The 16,211-nt window shown below is 43.8% G+C and overlaps 1 protein-coding gene across 1 annotated transcript in view; it reads left to right on the plus strand.

The window, feature by feature from the left end:
• The window catches only part of LOC311115443 (procollagen galactosyltransferase 2-like), a gene marked incomplete at its 3' end in the record, with an annotated part of 30,164 nt that extends 18,014 nt beyond the window's left edge, over positions 1-12,150 (plus strand). The window contains exons 2-11 of the mRNA XM_084190622.1: positions 6,629-6,739; positions 6,897-7,014; positions 7,224-7,358; positions 7,508-7,712; positions 9,260-9,379; positions 10,394-10,467; positions 11,015-11,121; positions 11,466-11,598; positions 11,713-11,840; positions 11,940-12,150. Coding sequence (XP_084046748.1) covers positions 6,629-6,739; positions 6,897-7,014; positions 7,224-7,358; positions 7,508-7,712; positions 9,260-9,379; positions 10,394-10,467; positions 11,015-11,121; positions 11,466-11,598; positions 11,713-11,840; positions 11,940-12,150 — 1,342 coding nt within the window. The remainder of the gene's footprint in view (positions 1-6,628; positions 6,740-6,896; positions 7,015-7,223; positions 7,359-7,507; positions 7,713-9,259; positions 9,380-10,393; positions 10,468-11,014; positions 11,122-11,465; positions 11,599-11,712; positions 11,841-11,939) is intronic.
• Positions 12,151-16,211: the final 4,061 nt, after the last annotated feature.

The raw sequence follows: 16,211 nt of genomic DNA on the forward strand, positions 1-16,211 counted from the left end.
AGATGCAGATCATAAAGAAAGAAAGTAGAGACGCAGCGCTCCAGGCCTGAAGATAATGAGCCGGAGAGTTACTGGAAACTTCCAAGAGGGCAGAGTGGATGAATAAAGTGAGGGATGAGTGAAAAGAAGGAGGGAGGAAGGGGGGACCAGTGTCCAGTCCAAACCCCCAAAGCCTGGATTGTTAACCCTTTACACTCGTACTCGTATACGGGTTAAAAATGGCAGATTTGGTCACAGAGAAGCTGTACAGTAAAATGCTATAAATTACGTCAGAGCTCAGGCTCTGCGCTTCACAGCTCTGTATGGGTTTTGACTGACGGCAGTTCTGAACTTGATCACCCCATGTGACAAGAAGTTGCCCCCCATCCCTACCGCTAATTGGGCAACTTTTGCAAATGTTTTGTTGTCTGAGTGAGGGAAATGCTGTAAATTAAGAGGACTTGATGTATTTGAAAAAACTTGACGTTGAGGATTATAATAAATACTGCTTTGATGTCATACAATCAAGCCAAACACTTCACATTTCCATATAATAAAACTCATGTCATATACAGCGTCAATGTTTATGATCACTATGTTTGATGTACAGAAGATGACATGGCGTCATACCCTGGGTTGTTCTGAACAACTATTGTGAAGAAAATTTGCCATGGAACACGCACCTGAATGAACTCATGACTCCTTTCTATGCAGACCAAAATTATGATCTGCTTCTTTGAATTGCCTGGTGAAAGCCTAACACTGTAAGATCGTATTTAAAACGTAGCTAGTCATGTTGGCAATAGAACAAGCTTTGAAATTATGTCCATCTGACCCAGATTGAGATTTGCGTAAACAATAATTCTGTGATGGCAGGGATAGTGTTGTGTTCCAAACAAAACAACTACAAGTGTGCTTGCTCTAGTTCCTCAACAACAAAGCTAGGAGAGCTCATAAAAGCACCTTATAGTTGAAGACTTTGCATTTAAATTACTTAGGAACTGTTCACACTTTGGAGAGGTGTGTGGCCATTTGGAGACACCAGTTAGTCCTCACTCAAACCCTTGTCATTTTTTTGTCTTATGTTTCACCTACCACACATTTTCCAGGAATATTCTTATCATGTTACTGAATATATCCAGAGTATTTTCAGATTTCGTTATCAACATATACGGCGAAAAGTACAGTAAATGTAAAATGCACATATAAATCAACAGTGTAATGTTTGGATTCAGTCTTATGTCAGGTGAACTCTTGTGTCCTCAACTTTGGTCTAATAATTTTCTCATCATCTCCAAACTGTTCCCTTGTAATTGCTACCATACTTCTGCATTTCATATTTGTTCTGTCAGGAACATTTATATTTAGCCCTATCCATATAGACCAATTCCCACTAGTGTAAAGGGTTAAACACCTTTAAAACTCAGCAGGAGTTGACACTTTAACACTCTCTCTTACACGTACAGTACACACACATGCACAGAAGCGCTAATACACTGCCACTATGTGCACTTATGAATACACTTTTTTTTTGTATAGATATACACAGTATCCCACAAGCGCATTCATTCTTTCCATTCACACATCATTGCCATTGACTTTCAGGCTTGGCTGCGGTGCATGTGACTGTGGTTAGGGGGATGTGGGGATGACCAGGCAGCCTGGGAGACAGGGGACACACAGGGACTCAAGCTGCTGCTCTGTACCCTCCCTGGCTGGGGAGAGGAAATTGAGAGGCCTGGAAAGGATAAATCCTCCCTGAAACAGGACATGCATGTGTGGAATACGAGATGGAGAGAGGAGATGGAATGATGGAGATTCGCCTAAAAAAACTGAACGAAGAGACACAAAGGTGAAAGATAGACACCTCGGGCTGTGTGCCTATCCTCTGCCGATACAGCCCCCCCCCCCCCCCCCTCACACACACACACGGCCAACTGTAATCTTACATAAGTCAAAATTAGATGTTGCTTCCGTAATGGAAAATATTACACTGCACTTATATTATATTACAGAGCTGTGTGTTAAGGCTCAGAGGGGCTTAGTGAAGAATGAAGAACAGTCAGAAACCTTCAACTGCTATATGGTTGAATAGGCTCCTCCTGGAATTGTGGCCAGATATGAAAACGTTAGCATTTTAGTGGGGAATGTGGAAATGTAACCTTAGTGTGGTCATCTGTTTGTTTGTCTGTGTTTTATTGAGCATGGTTAGGAATTTACTATATAGGTTTACTTTTTCTTAAGGTATGAGATACAATCCTTCTAACATATTTGTCAGTGTGACCTCACAGACTCCTATAAGGAATATAGCAAGGGAACAAAGTAATACAATTCAATCTCATGCTCCAGAATGTGCAATCACAAAACATACACACACACGCACATGCACATACACGCATTCTCATACACAGAACGTATGGAATCTCCTCTGTTTTGGACCTTTTCACAGATCTACGCCTATTCAAATCCCAGAGCTATGTCTTTCATTTGAAAAAGTAATGTACCAACACATTTATTTCCTCCAGCAATATGCCATTTTGTGGTTGAAAAAACATGTAAAACACTGCACATCCACTTATTACCTCCAGGTCAGGTGTTTTTACCTTAACAGCTTACACCCACATACCCATTCATGTGCAAACACACACACGCTATTTTGAAATACCTTTCATTAGACCTCTCTGCAAAACACATATACACACACACGTAAACCACTGCTGACATTATCATAAAACATGTACAGTGCATTCAGAAAGTATTCAGACCCCTTGACTTTTTCCACATTTTGTTACGTTACAGCCTTATTCTAAAATGGATTCAATCGTTTTTTCCCCTCATCAATCTACACACAATACCCCATAATGACAAAGCAAAAACAGACACATTCCTGTCTCGGAGCTCTGCAGACAATTCCTTCGACCTCATGGCTTGGTTTTTGCTCTGACATGCACTGTCAACTGTGGGACCTTATATAGACAGCTGTGTGCCTTTCCAAATCATGTCCAATCAATTGAATTTACCACAGGTGGACTCCAATCAAGTTGTAGGAACATCTCAAGGAGGATCAATGGAAACAGGATGCACATGAGCTCAATTTCGAGTCTCATAGCAAAGGGTCTGAATACTTATGTATGTACAGTGCATTCCGAAAGTTTTCATATCCCTTTACTTTCTCCACATGTTGTTGTGTCACAGCCTGGATTTAAAATTGAGATTTTTTTGTCACACAATAATGTCAAAGTGGAATTATTATTTATTTTTACAAATTAATTAAAAATGAAAAGCTGAAATATCTTGAGTCAATAAGTATTCAACCACTTTGTTATAGCAAGCCTAAATAAGTTCAGGAGTAAAAATGTGCTTAACAAGTCACATAATAAGTTGCATGGACTGACTCTGTGTGCAATAATAGTGTTTAACATGATTTATGAATGACTACCTCATCTCTGTACCCCACGAATACAATTATCTGTAAGGTCCGTCAGTTGAGCAGTGAATTTCAAACACAGATTCAACCACAAAGACCAGGGAGGTGTTCTAATGCCTCGCAAACAAGGGCACCTATTGATAGATAAAAAAAAAAAAAAAAGGAAGCAGACATTGAATATCCCTTTGAGCATGGTGAAGTTACTAATTACACTTTGGAATTGTATATCAATACAAAGATACAGGCATCCTTCCTAACTCAGTTGCCGTAGAGGAAGGAAACTGTTCAGGGATTTCACAATGAGGCCAATGGTGACTTTAAAACAGTTACAGAGTTTAATGATTGTGATAGGAGAAAACTGAGGATGGATCAACAACATTGTAGTTACTCCACAATACTAACCTAATTGACAGAGTGAAAAGAAGGAAGCCTGTACAGAATAAAAATATTCCAAAACATGCATCCTGTTTGCAATGTTTGGGGCAAATCTAAAACAACACATTACTGAGTACCACTCTCTATATTTTCAAGCATAGTGGTGGCTGCATCATGTTATGGGTACATATCCTTGGGAAGATGTTTGGGGGTGGGTGTGCTGCGATTTTTTAAGTTACTCCACAATACTAACAATACTAACCTAATTGACACTGTGAAAAGAAGGAAGCCTGTACAGAATACAAATATTCCAAAACATGCATCCTGTTTGCAATAAGGTACTAAAGTAAAACTGCAACAAATGTGGCAAAGCAATTAACTTTATTTCCTGAATACAAAGCATTATGTTTGGGGCAAATTCAACATAACACATCACTGGTGGTGGCTGCATCATGTTATGGGTATGCTTCTCATCGGCAAGGAGTAGGGTGTTTATATGATACAAATAAATGGATTAGAGCTACAGGCAAAGTCCTATAGGAAAACATGTTTCACTCTGCTTTCCAACAGACACTGGGAGACAAACTCACCTTTCAGCAGGACAATAACCTAAAACACAAGGCCAAGTATACACTGGAGTTGCTTACCAAGACAACATTGAATGTTCCTGTGTGGCCTAGTTACAGTTTTGACTTAAATCAGCTTGAAAATATATGACAAGACTTGAAAATGGCTGTCTAGTTATGATCAACAACCAACTTGACAGATCTTGAATAATTTTTTTATGAATAATGTGCAAATATTGTACAATCCAGGTGTGCAAAGCTCTTAGAGACGTACCCAGAAAGACTCACAGCTGTAATCACTGCCAATGGTGATTCTAACATGTATTGACTCAGGGGGTTGAATACTTATCTAATCAAGATATATTAGTGTTTTATTTTTCATTAATTCTTTACAAATGTTATAATTTTGAAATCCATTTTAATCCCACTTTGTAATACAACAAAATGTGGAAAAAGTCAAGGGGTGTGAATACTTTCTGAAGGCACTGTATACTTCCTCACACAGGCTCAAACATGAACGAACACACACACTGGGACACGTTGTGAAAGGGCTGTTACTAACCCCATGATTACCCCTGTGGTCCTTCAGGCCTACGTTCTCTCTCCAGCTGGACAGGCACTGTCTGTCTGGAAATCTGTTAGTGTCTAGCTGTTAATACGAAGTCACAACTGTCTACTGAGAGATCTCTCTCTCTCCATCCCTCTCTGTCTATCCCTCTCTCTCTCTCTCTCTGGAGCTGTGTGTGTGTCACAGAAGTCAATATTTTTATCTCTGAGCTGAGTGTGTGTAATGAATTGTGTCTACAGTGTTATCTCATGGTGGACAGTGTTAGCAGCGGTTTTGTAAAATGTGTGTTTATACACTACTATCTCTGATCTGTCTGCACTCTAACATAGTAGGGTATGAGTTTGTCTGGCGAGGTTACGGCCAGGAATATTACAGCAAGCAGTGGAAAACTCCAGTGTGTGTGTGTGTGTGTGTGTGTGTGTGTGTGCGTGTGTGTGCCAGCAGTGGCACAGCGACCTCTACAGATACACTAGCCTCGCTCTCTCTCTATTGACCTTTCCCCCATTAAGCACATACTGTATTGGATGCAGAGCGAGAGAGAGGGAAGCAGGTTAGATTTACTTGGTTATGCTGAAGTTATGCTATAGATACCCTCTCAACGCCAAAGGCCATTACTGTAAGGCTACAACTCTGTAGAAGTGATAGTGTGATAGCATGGGTGAGAAAGTGAGGGTGAATGTGTGACTGGATGAGTCTGGGACAGAGTCAGAGTAGGTGTGTGTGAGGACAGGCGCACGGTGTGCAGACAGTGGCAGCAGTGTGTGTAAGGAGGATAGAGGTGTTCCTGCTGCAGTACTTTACTGTACACTCTGGCCTGTTTGTTTGTTGTTCTTCTTACTCTCTATGGTTTGTACTTGCATCCTTTCCACCTTATAGCGTTCCAAACTGTCTGCCATACCTGATTTACACAGGACACTGTGTGTGTGCGCGTTTGTGCGCGTGTTTTGATCCTACACACAGTATATCAGCATCATCATGTTGCTGTATCATGTCGACACATTACCTTGATATGTTATGTAGACACTCTCATCACGGTTTGTTAATACTGCAGTGGGCTAAATCAGGGTCACACAGTGTTTCTTGGCAGTCTTAAATACATCTACTTTGAAACAAACATATACACCTCACACACATGGTTATGGGCTTAAAAAAGAAGGCCAAATCAAATCAAATCAAATTGTATTGGTCACATACACATATTTAGCAGATGCTATTGTGGGTGTAGCGATATTCTTGTGTTCCTAGTTCCAACAGTGCAGTAGTATCTAGCAATTCACAACAATACACAAATCTAACAGTAAAATAATAAAATTAAGAAATATATAAATATTAGGACGAGCAATGTCGAAGTGGCATTGATTAAAACACAGTAGAATAGAATACAGTATATACCTGTATCATGTCAGATATAGAGTTGAAATGTATTCAATTTTGAGTTTGCATCACAATATTACACTTTATATACATCACAGAAGACTGAAATATAACAAAACCGTTTGACATAAAAACACCAGATTTTCTGCTGGTTTTTTGAAATAATGTTTATTAGTTATGAAATAATGAAAAATATTAATAACGCTCCACCCATGAGGCCACTAGAGGGGGTTTTGGTCATTTGACTGCAGGAAAGGGCTACAGTGAGTTGGTACTTCATTCCCTTGTTTGTGCATTGTGTTGTGTTAATATAGTGTCCCATGCTATGTTGTGTCTCAGGGCAGCGACAGACCACAGTGTGGACAACAGCACAGCCATGCTGAGGGAGTGGCTGAAGCAGGCCCAGGACCAGTACCACTATGTGGAGTGGAGACCTATGGAGGAGCCCAAGTAAGTCTACTTTACCCTCTCCCCAGCCTCAGGGCATCTCACCACACCATCTATTCTGGTTCACATTCCTTAATTTTCTACATCTTTGAAGTTCACTGCTCATCAGTGCGTGGTGAATATGAGACACTGAAAGTAAAGCTCTTTGTCCTGTCCTCAGGTCCTATACTGATGAGTGGGGGCCCAAGCACTGGCCTCCGTCCCGATTCAACCATGTGATGAAACTGAGGCAGGCTGCTCTTAAGGCAGCACGGGAACGCTGGGCAGATTACATACTGGTGAGACAGAGTTCATAATATACCTATGAGATTACATGTGTTACATTTCAGTGTAACATTAGTTAGCGGCATTATTTTATGCGAATGATGATACCTGCTTTCACTCTGTCTACGGTTGCGTGAGATTGTATACCTGCAATATTAGATGTTTGTTCGATTACATTCTGTGCGTTTATACGGTATCCTGCTCTGTCTCTCTCTGTATCTAGTTTGCAGACAGTGATAACCTGCTGACCAACCCAAAGATTCTCAACCTGCTCATGGCTGAGAACCTGACTCTGGTGGCTCCCATGCTGGAGTCACGCTCTCTCTACTCTAACTTCTGGTGTGGCATCACCCCACAGGTAAACAGCCAAATAGAGACCACCTCACTACTCTCTTTGTCACCTCTTCACTGTGACAATTAAAGTCAGTCCAATGACCATCTGTACCCCTCAGCCCTTCTCATTTTAAAATCTCTCTCTGCCTCCTTCTCTCTCCATCTCTCTCCCAGGGTTACTACAAACGTACCCCTGACTACCAGCCAATCAGGGAGTGGAAGCGTCTGGGTTGCTTTGCTGTACCCATGGTGCACTCTACCTTCCTGCTGGACCTGAGGCGTGACGCCAGCGGGGAGCTGGCCTTCTACCCCCCTCACCCTGACTACAGCTGGGCCTTTGATGACATCATGGTGTTCTCCTTCTCTGCCCGGCAGGCAGGTCAGAGTTCAACCCACACCCCCACCGCCAATCGCCCCCCATCCCTCCAACTCCGCCACGTGTGGTCACCATGATCCTGCCCAGAAACAACATCCTAGTCCATGTTATTGGATGTGTTGTAAAACATAGCCCTCACACTATAGCTACCCCACCCACGCACCAACTGTGTAAGCTTAGAGTCATATAGCCTGGTTCAGAAACAAACCCTAGCCCCGACCACCACCACAGATGTGATGAAAAAAGTGTAATCAAAGTGCTTATGGCTCCACCCAGCCTTCCATTTGGGCACAGGGGATATTGTAGGAACCTCATGCTATAATATTTACACCTATGCGATTTCTTCAGATCTGTCAAATCCAACAGGAAATGAGCTAGGGGAGAATAAGGCTAGTTCTGTGTCTTATAGTAGTTCTCAGAGTAGTTCTATATGTCTTGTGCAGAAGGCATGTTTTACAATGAGGGAAACAAGGCAAGCTGGGTAATCAGATGTGTGACTTAATGACTTGACTGAATGTGTGTAATTATTTGATGTGGCTAATGATTGGTAAGGTACAAGCAGAACTATTACACACATAACAGGAATGCACAAACACTTACACACAATAAAGTCAAACACTCACTCACATCTCTCACTCTCTCTCTCTCTCTCTCTCTCTCTCTCTCTCTCTCTCTCTCTCTCTCTCTCTCTCTCTCACACACACACACACACACACACACTCACGCTCACACAACTCTCACACACATTGACACACACACGGCCATGTTCTTTAAGTGTTTCCTCCATTGGTTATGGCATTAAACAATTCAATACAACCATTGACGTGCTCTAAGCATAGATAATAACTGAGACAATACTATCTGTATCCATCTGAAATGCTAAAGGCATATGATGATGACCAGTGACCACAGAATGATACTGATCATGAGTGATTGAACCTGTCAGACATTGAGTACTTAGTTACCATTCAAAAGAGGCCCTAATACCCACAAATGGTACATGTTATTGAATGGGAACATGTAGAAATCGTATGTGTAGACATGGTATGTATGTACACTAAAGTAGCTAAGTTACTTATACACAAAACCATAGGAGTCCAATAGGACAGGTGAGGCCAAGCCTCTTCCAAAGTAAACAGAATTGAACTCGCCAAAACCATACAACTACTCCTGTCTACACAAAAACAAATAAAATCCTTCAAAACACTACACCAGAGAGCATGATTCAGCCACAGAGGATCACCAGCCTCTCCCAAAAAATAGCTGTGGATTGCTTCAAATCCCAAGGCCAGTCGGGAAGCGCGACCATTGGTTGTATATTCCAGTTGATATCCTTGTGCTTACTGTATCTTCCTTTAAATACTGTGGTTATATGAGACATTGTGTATGCTTAGCTGTGTGAGTCTGTAGGTTGTCTACCAGCATGTACTTCGCAGATACGATCATGTTAGTGTTTTTGTGTATAGCAGTGTTTGTTTCCAGATGTCCAGGTTTATGTGTGTATCAGTGTGTTTTTGATGAACTCTGTGTGACTGTGTGTTTGTTTCCAGATGTGCAGATGTACGTGTGTAACAGAGAGCACTATGGCTTCCTGCCGGTTCCTCTGAAGGCCTCGCAGAATGTTGACGATGAGAAGGAGAGCTTCACACACACCATCGCTGAGGCCATGAGTAAGCACACACACTGATGACAAACACAAACACACACACAGATGACACACACACACTACTCTCTAAATCAAAATAAACACCTTACATTACTTTGTCTGATCTTTCCTTCAAAGTGCTGCTTCATCTCTGTTATCTCCCTCTTCTCTGACCTCCCTGCCAATACATCACAAACTCTCTGGTAACACAGACTTCAAAGAATCCCCTACAGATGGTCCACTAACACTGAACCATGCCTTACCCCTGAAGTTAACCCTAACCCTAACCCTAAGGCCTAAGCCAAAACCTATCCTTAACCCTGACCTGATGCTTTTCACCAGAATTGCAGTTAATAGTTTTTGGGTATCTATAGACCATCACTACTTCTTTCTACCTATAGAACTGTCTCAGGCCTGCTGCAGTGCTTTACTAACTCCAAAGATGATCTATTATATTGACAAGATAGTCAAGTGACCGCTCTAACAATGGAAATACATGTCCTCAAAGATGGAATGCTGGAGGAGGCGAGATCAGTTGGGACCATTCTAGTCAATGCGAGGGCAGATATGTGTGTGAACAACAGGCACAACTCCGATATAAAGTTGTTTCTTTCAAGTTGCTGAAATGCCACTTGCGTCCATTTATATCAGTGCATTCGTAACAACCTAACCATTACGAAACTTCTATTAGATCAAATAAGCCTCACGTAGAAAATTAGCAATAAAAAAGTTTGTTGACCAAATTCGACACTCTCTCGTTGACCTCCATACAAAAAGTATTATTTTCGTGGACAGACTTAGGGCAGAGTAAACCCTCTCGCTTCGCCTCTTCCTCTCTGCTAACTCTTTATTTCTCTCTCTCTTTCCTTCCTCCCTTCCCCCTCCTCGCCCTCCCTCAGCTCTCCCACAGTGCCTCTCTCTGCTTATGAGAATGGTAAATAAACCAGTTTGAGCCTAGAGGAAATACTCTCTCTGATCCCACTCTGCTGTATTAACTCTGTATTAACTCTAACTTTGACTCCTCTGTCTTTATTTACAGTTGACCACAACATAGCACCCTCAGAGTACCTGTACAATCCCCAGATGCCGCAGGACAAGATGGGCTTTGATGAGGTAGAGTATGACACTGGCCCTGACTGTTTCGAGCAGGGGTGGGCAACATACAGATCCGGCCTGCGAGACCATTCAATATGGCCCGGGGGAGGTTTAAGTATATATACATATTTTGGGAGGTGGGAATTATTATTTGGGGTTAAAAAAAACTATCCTGGCCACTCTTGAATGTCTAAAATGATAATGGACTTAAACGTTTTCAAATAACTGCCCTTTTTCTGGCCCGCAAATTGATTTTGCCGAAGAAATCGGTCCGAAAAAAATCTCAGCGTCCCTCCGCTTAGTTTTGAGATCCCGATGTTGCCCTCGAGCATAAATGATTGCCCACCCCTGGTTTAGAGGAACTGTTTATATTGAGAATTCATCCATCATTCTTTGATGTGACATTTATTTCTCCCCCTCCCTTTCCTGGTCTTACTTCCTTCTGTTCCTTCATCCATTACCCCCGTGTCTCTCCCCCTCCTTCCAACTCTGCCTTCCTACTCTGATTGCTCCCTCTCTCTCCCCCTTCCTTCCCTCCCTCCCTCCCTCCCTCCCTTCGTATCAGATCTTCCTGATCAATCTGAAACGTCGTCTGGACAGGAGACAGCGGATGTTGAGCACCATGGCCTCTCTGGGTCTGCAGGCCACCCTCACTGACGCAGTGGACGGCAAGTAGGTCTCTCACACTAACACACACACACACACACACACACACACACAGCCACAGGACTGCACAGCTGCATGGGACACTATGGTTTAAATTAGTTCTCTGTTCATCGATCACAATCCCTCTCTGCCTCTCTCTTTCTCTCTCTCTGTCGCTCTCCTTCCCTGTGGTCCTCTGTAGCTCAATTGGTAGAGCATGGCGCTTGTAACGCCAGGGTAGTGGGTTCGATCCCCGGGACCACCCATACGTAAAAATGTATGCACACATGACTGTAAGTCGCTTTGGATGAAAGCGTCTGCTAAATGGCGTAATATTATATTTAATGTATATAATATTATCTCTCTCTCAGGGCTCTGAACACTTCTCAGCTGCATGCGTTGGGTATAGAGATGATTCCAGGTTATAAGGACCCATACTCTGGCCGTGTTTTAACCAGAGGAGAGATAGGCTGCTTCCTCAGCCACCACTCCACCTGGGTACAGGTACGCTGAACTAACCATACTATCCTTACGATAGATGGAGATCCCCTATCCTCTCAGTGGTTGTGTCCTCTTGCGTATTTGTGACCTCTTGCCTATTCTCTGTGTTGTTGTCAGATGGCGGAGCGTGGTCTTTCCAAGGTGCTGGTGCTGGAGGATGACGTGAGGTTTGAGCCCAGGTTTAAGAGGCGAATGATCACCATCATGGAGGAAGTAGAGAAGGCCCTGCTGGACTGGGATCTCATGTAAGAAACAAGTCTACAAATAGCATTGTTATGATGTGTAATTATACATTTTGTGCTTATGTATAATTAATTCCATCTATCGTTCTCTCTCTCCTGTAGCTATGTTGGGCGTAAGCGTATGCAGGTGCGCCAGCCGGAGCGTTCGGTGGAAGGGGTTAATAACCTGGTGGAGGCTGACTACTCCTATTGGACACTGGGCTATGCCCTATCAGCGCAGGGCGCCAGGAAGCTGCTGGCTGCTCAGGCCTTCAGCAAGATGTTACCTGTCGATGAGTTCCTCCCTGTCATGTTCAACAAACACCCCAAGTAAGTGACTGGCTGACTGCACTGAGACTGAGACTGACACAGACAGGGGGACAGATAGGGGGACAGACAGGGGGACAGACAGGGGGACAGACAGGGGGACAGACAAGGGTACAGACAGAGGGACAGACAGGGGGACAGATAGGGGGACAGACAGGGGGACAGACGGGGACAGACAAGGGTACAGACAGAGGGACAGACAGGGGGACAGACAAGGGTACAGACAGAGGGACAGACAGGGGGACAGATGGGGACAGACAGGGGGACAGACAAGGGTACAGACAGAGGGACAGACAGGGGGACAGATGGGGACAGACAGGGGGAAAGACAAGGGTACAGACAGGGGGAAAGACAGGGGGACAGGGAAGTGCATAGAAAGACAGCTAGAGACAGAAAGATAAACAGACTTGTATTGAGATACCATCTGCATTAAGGACAGACTTATTTTAGCATCTACATTTATAACAGAATTTACATTTTATGCAGAGGAGTGCAGAAACAAACACGGAGAGGATGCAGACAGATTAACTTTTAGACAGTCAAAGTCAGACAGACAAACACAGACACTAGAAACAGACTAGACAACCAATTAGAACTAAAATGGTGAGAGGGACAATAATTCATACATAGGCAAAAATACACGTGTCTATAGAGCCTCCATATAGACTCTGTGGTATGGTGAGTGGTGTTCTTTATTGGTGTTTTAGAGGTACACCAGCCTGCCCTCTTTCTTCCTCGTCTTTTTCCCTCACTCCTTCTCTTCAACCCCTTTCCCCCCTCTCCATCTCTCTCTTGCCCCCTCATTTTCTCTCTCTCTCTCTCTCTCTCTCTCTCTCTCTCTCTCTCTCTCTCTCTCTCTCTCTCTCTCTCTCTCTCTCTCTCTCTCTCTCTCTCTCTCTCTCTCTCTCTCTTTCTTCACCTCTGTCTCCCCCTCGTTCTCTCCTGTATGGAGTGGGTCCCTAACCCACAGGCCATGGATTGTTCCTAGGGATCAATGTGTACGGTGTCCCTCGTAGGACACACAATGGTTCCCTTTCTGTCTGCTTCCTCCTGGGGAAATCCTGCTCTACCCCTCCCCCCACCTCTCAGCCCCGTCTCCGTCTCTGTCTCTGTCTCTGTCTCTGCACCCTGCCCTCTGCCTCTCCTTGCTCCCCCGCCCCTTTTCTCTCTCCCTCCCTCCCTTGCTTTCCCCTCGCTTTCTCTTTCTCTCTCACCTCTCTCCTAACCCTCTCCGCCTTTCCCACTCCCCCCCTCTCTTTCCCTCACTCTTCCTACCCCTCTTTGCATTTTCCCCTCTGTACTCCCCTCTCTTCCCTCTCTCTTCCCCTCCCTCTCTCTTTCCCTCACTCTGCCTCTCGGAGGAATGTGGGGCCGGAATGGTTCTTCCTGCTGCTGGCGAGAGGGACAGGATTCCCATTGATCCAGAGCTGAGTATGGGGGTGGGGAGAGATGGACAGGGGGAGACTGTGTGTAGATGTGTGTATTACTATATAAATACGTGTGTGTGTGTGTGTGTGTGTGTGTGTGTGTGTGTCAAATCAAATTAAATTAAATCAACTTTTATTTGTCAAATGCTTCGTAAACAGGGCCCATCCCAACAATGCAGAGAGAAAAACAAAAGAAAAAGGTAATTGATGAGGTAATTGATGTAGATATGTACATCTAGGTAGGGATGAAGAGACTAGGCAACAGGATAGATAATAAACAGTAGCAGCAGCGTATGTGATGAGTCAAAAGAGTCATCACATACGTCAATGCAGATAGTCCGGGTAGCTATTTGGGTAACTAATTAGTAGTTTTATGGCTTGGGGGTAGAAGCTGTTCAGGGTCCTGTTGGTTCCAGACTTGGTGCATCAGTACCGCTTGCCGTGCGGTAGCAGAGAGAACAGTCTGTGTCTTGGGTGGCTGGAGTCTTAAAAAATTGTTAGGGCCTTCCTCTGACACCGCGGTGATGCAGCCATTCAAGATGCTCTCAATGGTGCAGCTGTAGAACCTTTTGAGGATCTGAGGGCCCATGCCAAATGTTTTCAGCCTCCTGAGGGGGAAGAGGTGTTGTCGTGCTCTCTTCAAGACTGTTGGTGTTGGTGTTGGTGTTGGTGTGTGTGGACCATGTTAATTCCTTAGTGATGTGGACACCGAGGAACTTGAAGCTTTCGACCCGCTCCACTACAGCCCCGTCGATGTGAATGGGGGCGTGCTCAGCCCTCCATTTCCTGTAGTCCACGACCAGCTCCTTTGTCTTGCTGACGTTGAGGGAGAGGTTGTTGTCCTGGCACCACACTGCTAGGTCACTGTCCTCTGGTGCTGATTAGTGCTTTTTGAGGTCGGCTCCGTTTCAGTTCGATTATTGAACAATTATTTTGGTTTCACTATGCAGTATGCATTATGTGGGTTGAAAGCTGTAACAACACAGAATAAAACAATTAATAAAAGTCCCATGATGGTAATGACTGTCCATTACTGCTTATCACTTATTAACCATCAGTTATTCACATTACTTTACTTTAATAAAAATATTTCAGTTGTTGTGTATATTACATTTGTTTTATTTGAAGACTTTATTATTTCATTCTAAGTCATCATCTCATCTCTATAGAGCTGCTGCCAATGCTGTCTGACAAAATACCTATTTTGTGTAGTTCTTCAAGTAAATAAGGCATACTTTTGACTGCTGAATACCAACTATTAATCACTTAGATCACGAAGAAACTGCTCTCTATCTGTACCCTCTTGATCGCGCATTCTTCTTTCCCTTATGTAGCAGGCGTAAAAGAAAAAGACTGGACAAGTAGCCGTGCAATGGATTATGGTCATTGTAGTTAATTATCAAGTTTTCTGTGCTAAACTACAGTATGTAAAACTACAGTATGGCCTGTTGGAAACTACAACTCCCTACTACATCGCACAGAACTGGCATAATCTGATTTATCTCTAGAGAAACTGCAGCGCAATGTGCTCCTTGAACTCAGAATTCTTTGAAATGTAATTCAAATAATTAAACCGACTTTGGTCAATTAGTTGTTTAAAAACGGAAAAATAACCGACATTTCAGTTAATCGTTCAGCACTACTGACCTCCTTTCTATAGGGTGTGTGTGTGTATCCCTGTGTGTGTATCTGTCTGTGTATCCGTGTGTGTGCGTGCGTGTATGAGTGTGTGCAAGTCTGTGTGTGAGTATGAATTACTATGTAAATACAGACCAGAGTATGTGTTTGTGTGAGAGAGAGAGAGAGAGAGAGAGAGAGAGAGAGAGAGAGAGAGAGAGAGAGAGAGAGAGAGAGAGAGAGAGAGAGAGAGAGAGAGAGAGAGAGAGAGAGAGAGAGAGAGAGAGAGAGAAGAGAGAGAGAGAGAGAGAGAGAGAGAGAGAGAGAGAGAAGAGAGAGAGAGAGAGAGAGAGAGCACAGGAGGGGGAAAGAGAGGGAGTGCTATGTAAACACACAGTCAGCAATGTGTGTAGTTGGTAAACGTAGGTTGTGTAATATGTGTGGGAAATTTTAATATGTGAGTATCTGAGAGCGAGAGAGAGAGAGAAAGAGAGCGAGAGCTAAGTCTGGAGAGAGTGAATGAGCGTGAAAGTGGGTTAGGGATGCCCTGCAGTCTCTCCTCTGCCTGCTCTGTGCTGAGGCTGGGAGGATTAAACACAGACTAAGTCTCTCTCAGGGTTCACCTCCCTGGGCAGAAATTCAGGCGTTAGGTTACACTCTCTCTGAGTGCTGACACTGTCTAAACGGCCACAGGGGGGGCTGACCTCTACCAGCTGACCTCTGGCTGACAGGGCCTGACTGATTGAAGCGGACGTGTCGCTCCTCTCTCCTCTCTGCACCTCTGCCACTCTCTGGCTCACTTTGATGAAATGTCGACGTGTGTCTTTCTGCCCAAGAGTCCATGATTAACTTTGACCAAGTGGTGCTGATTCAGCATTGCTGAATTACCATATATGAGCCTCTCCTTTCTGTGCCCCTGTATCATTCTGCATGGTGCACAAAATGCACTTTGATGACAGTTTACTGTGTCTTCCTCCCTCCCTCAGTGTGTGATGCTCTCTGATGACGTGTCAACGAACCCTCC

This window comes from Coregonus lavaretus, assembly GCF_964263955.1.
Source record: "Coregonus lavaretus genome assembly, contig: HAP1_SCAFFOLD_3375, whole genome shotgun sequence".
Classification (NCBI taxonomy): domain Eukaryota; kingdom Metazoa; phylum Chordata; class Actinopteri; order Salmoniformes; family Salmonidae; genus Coregonus; species Coregonus lavaretus.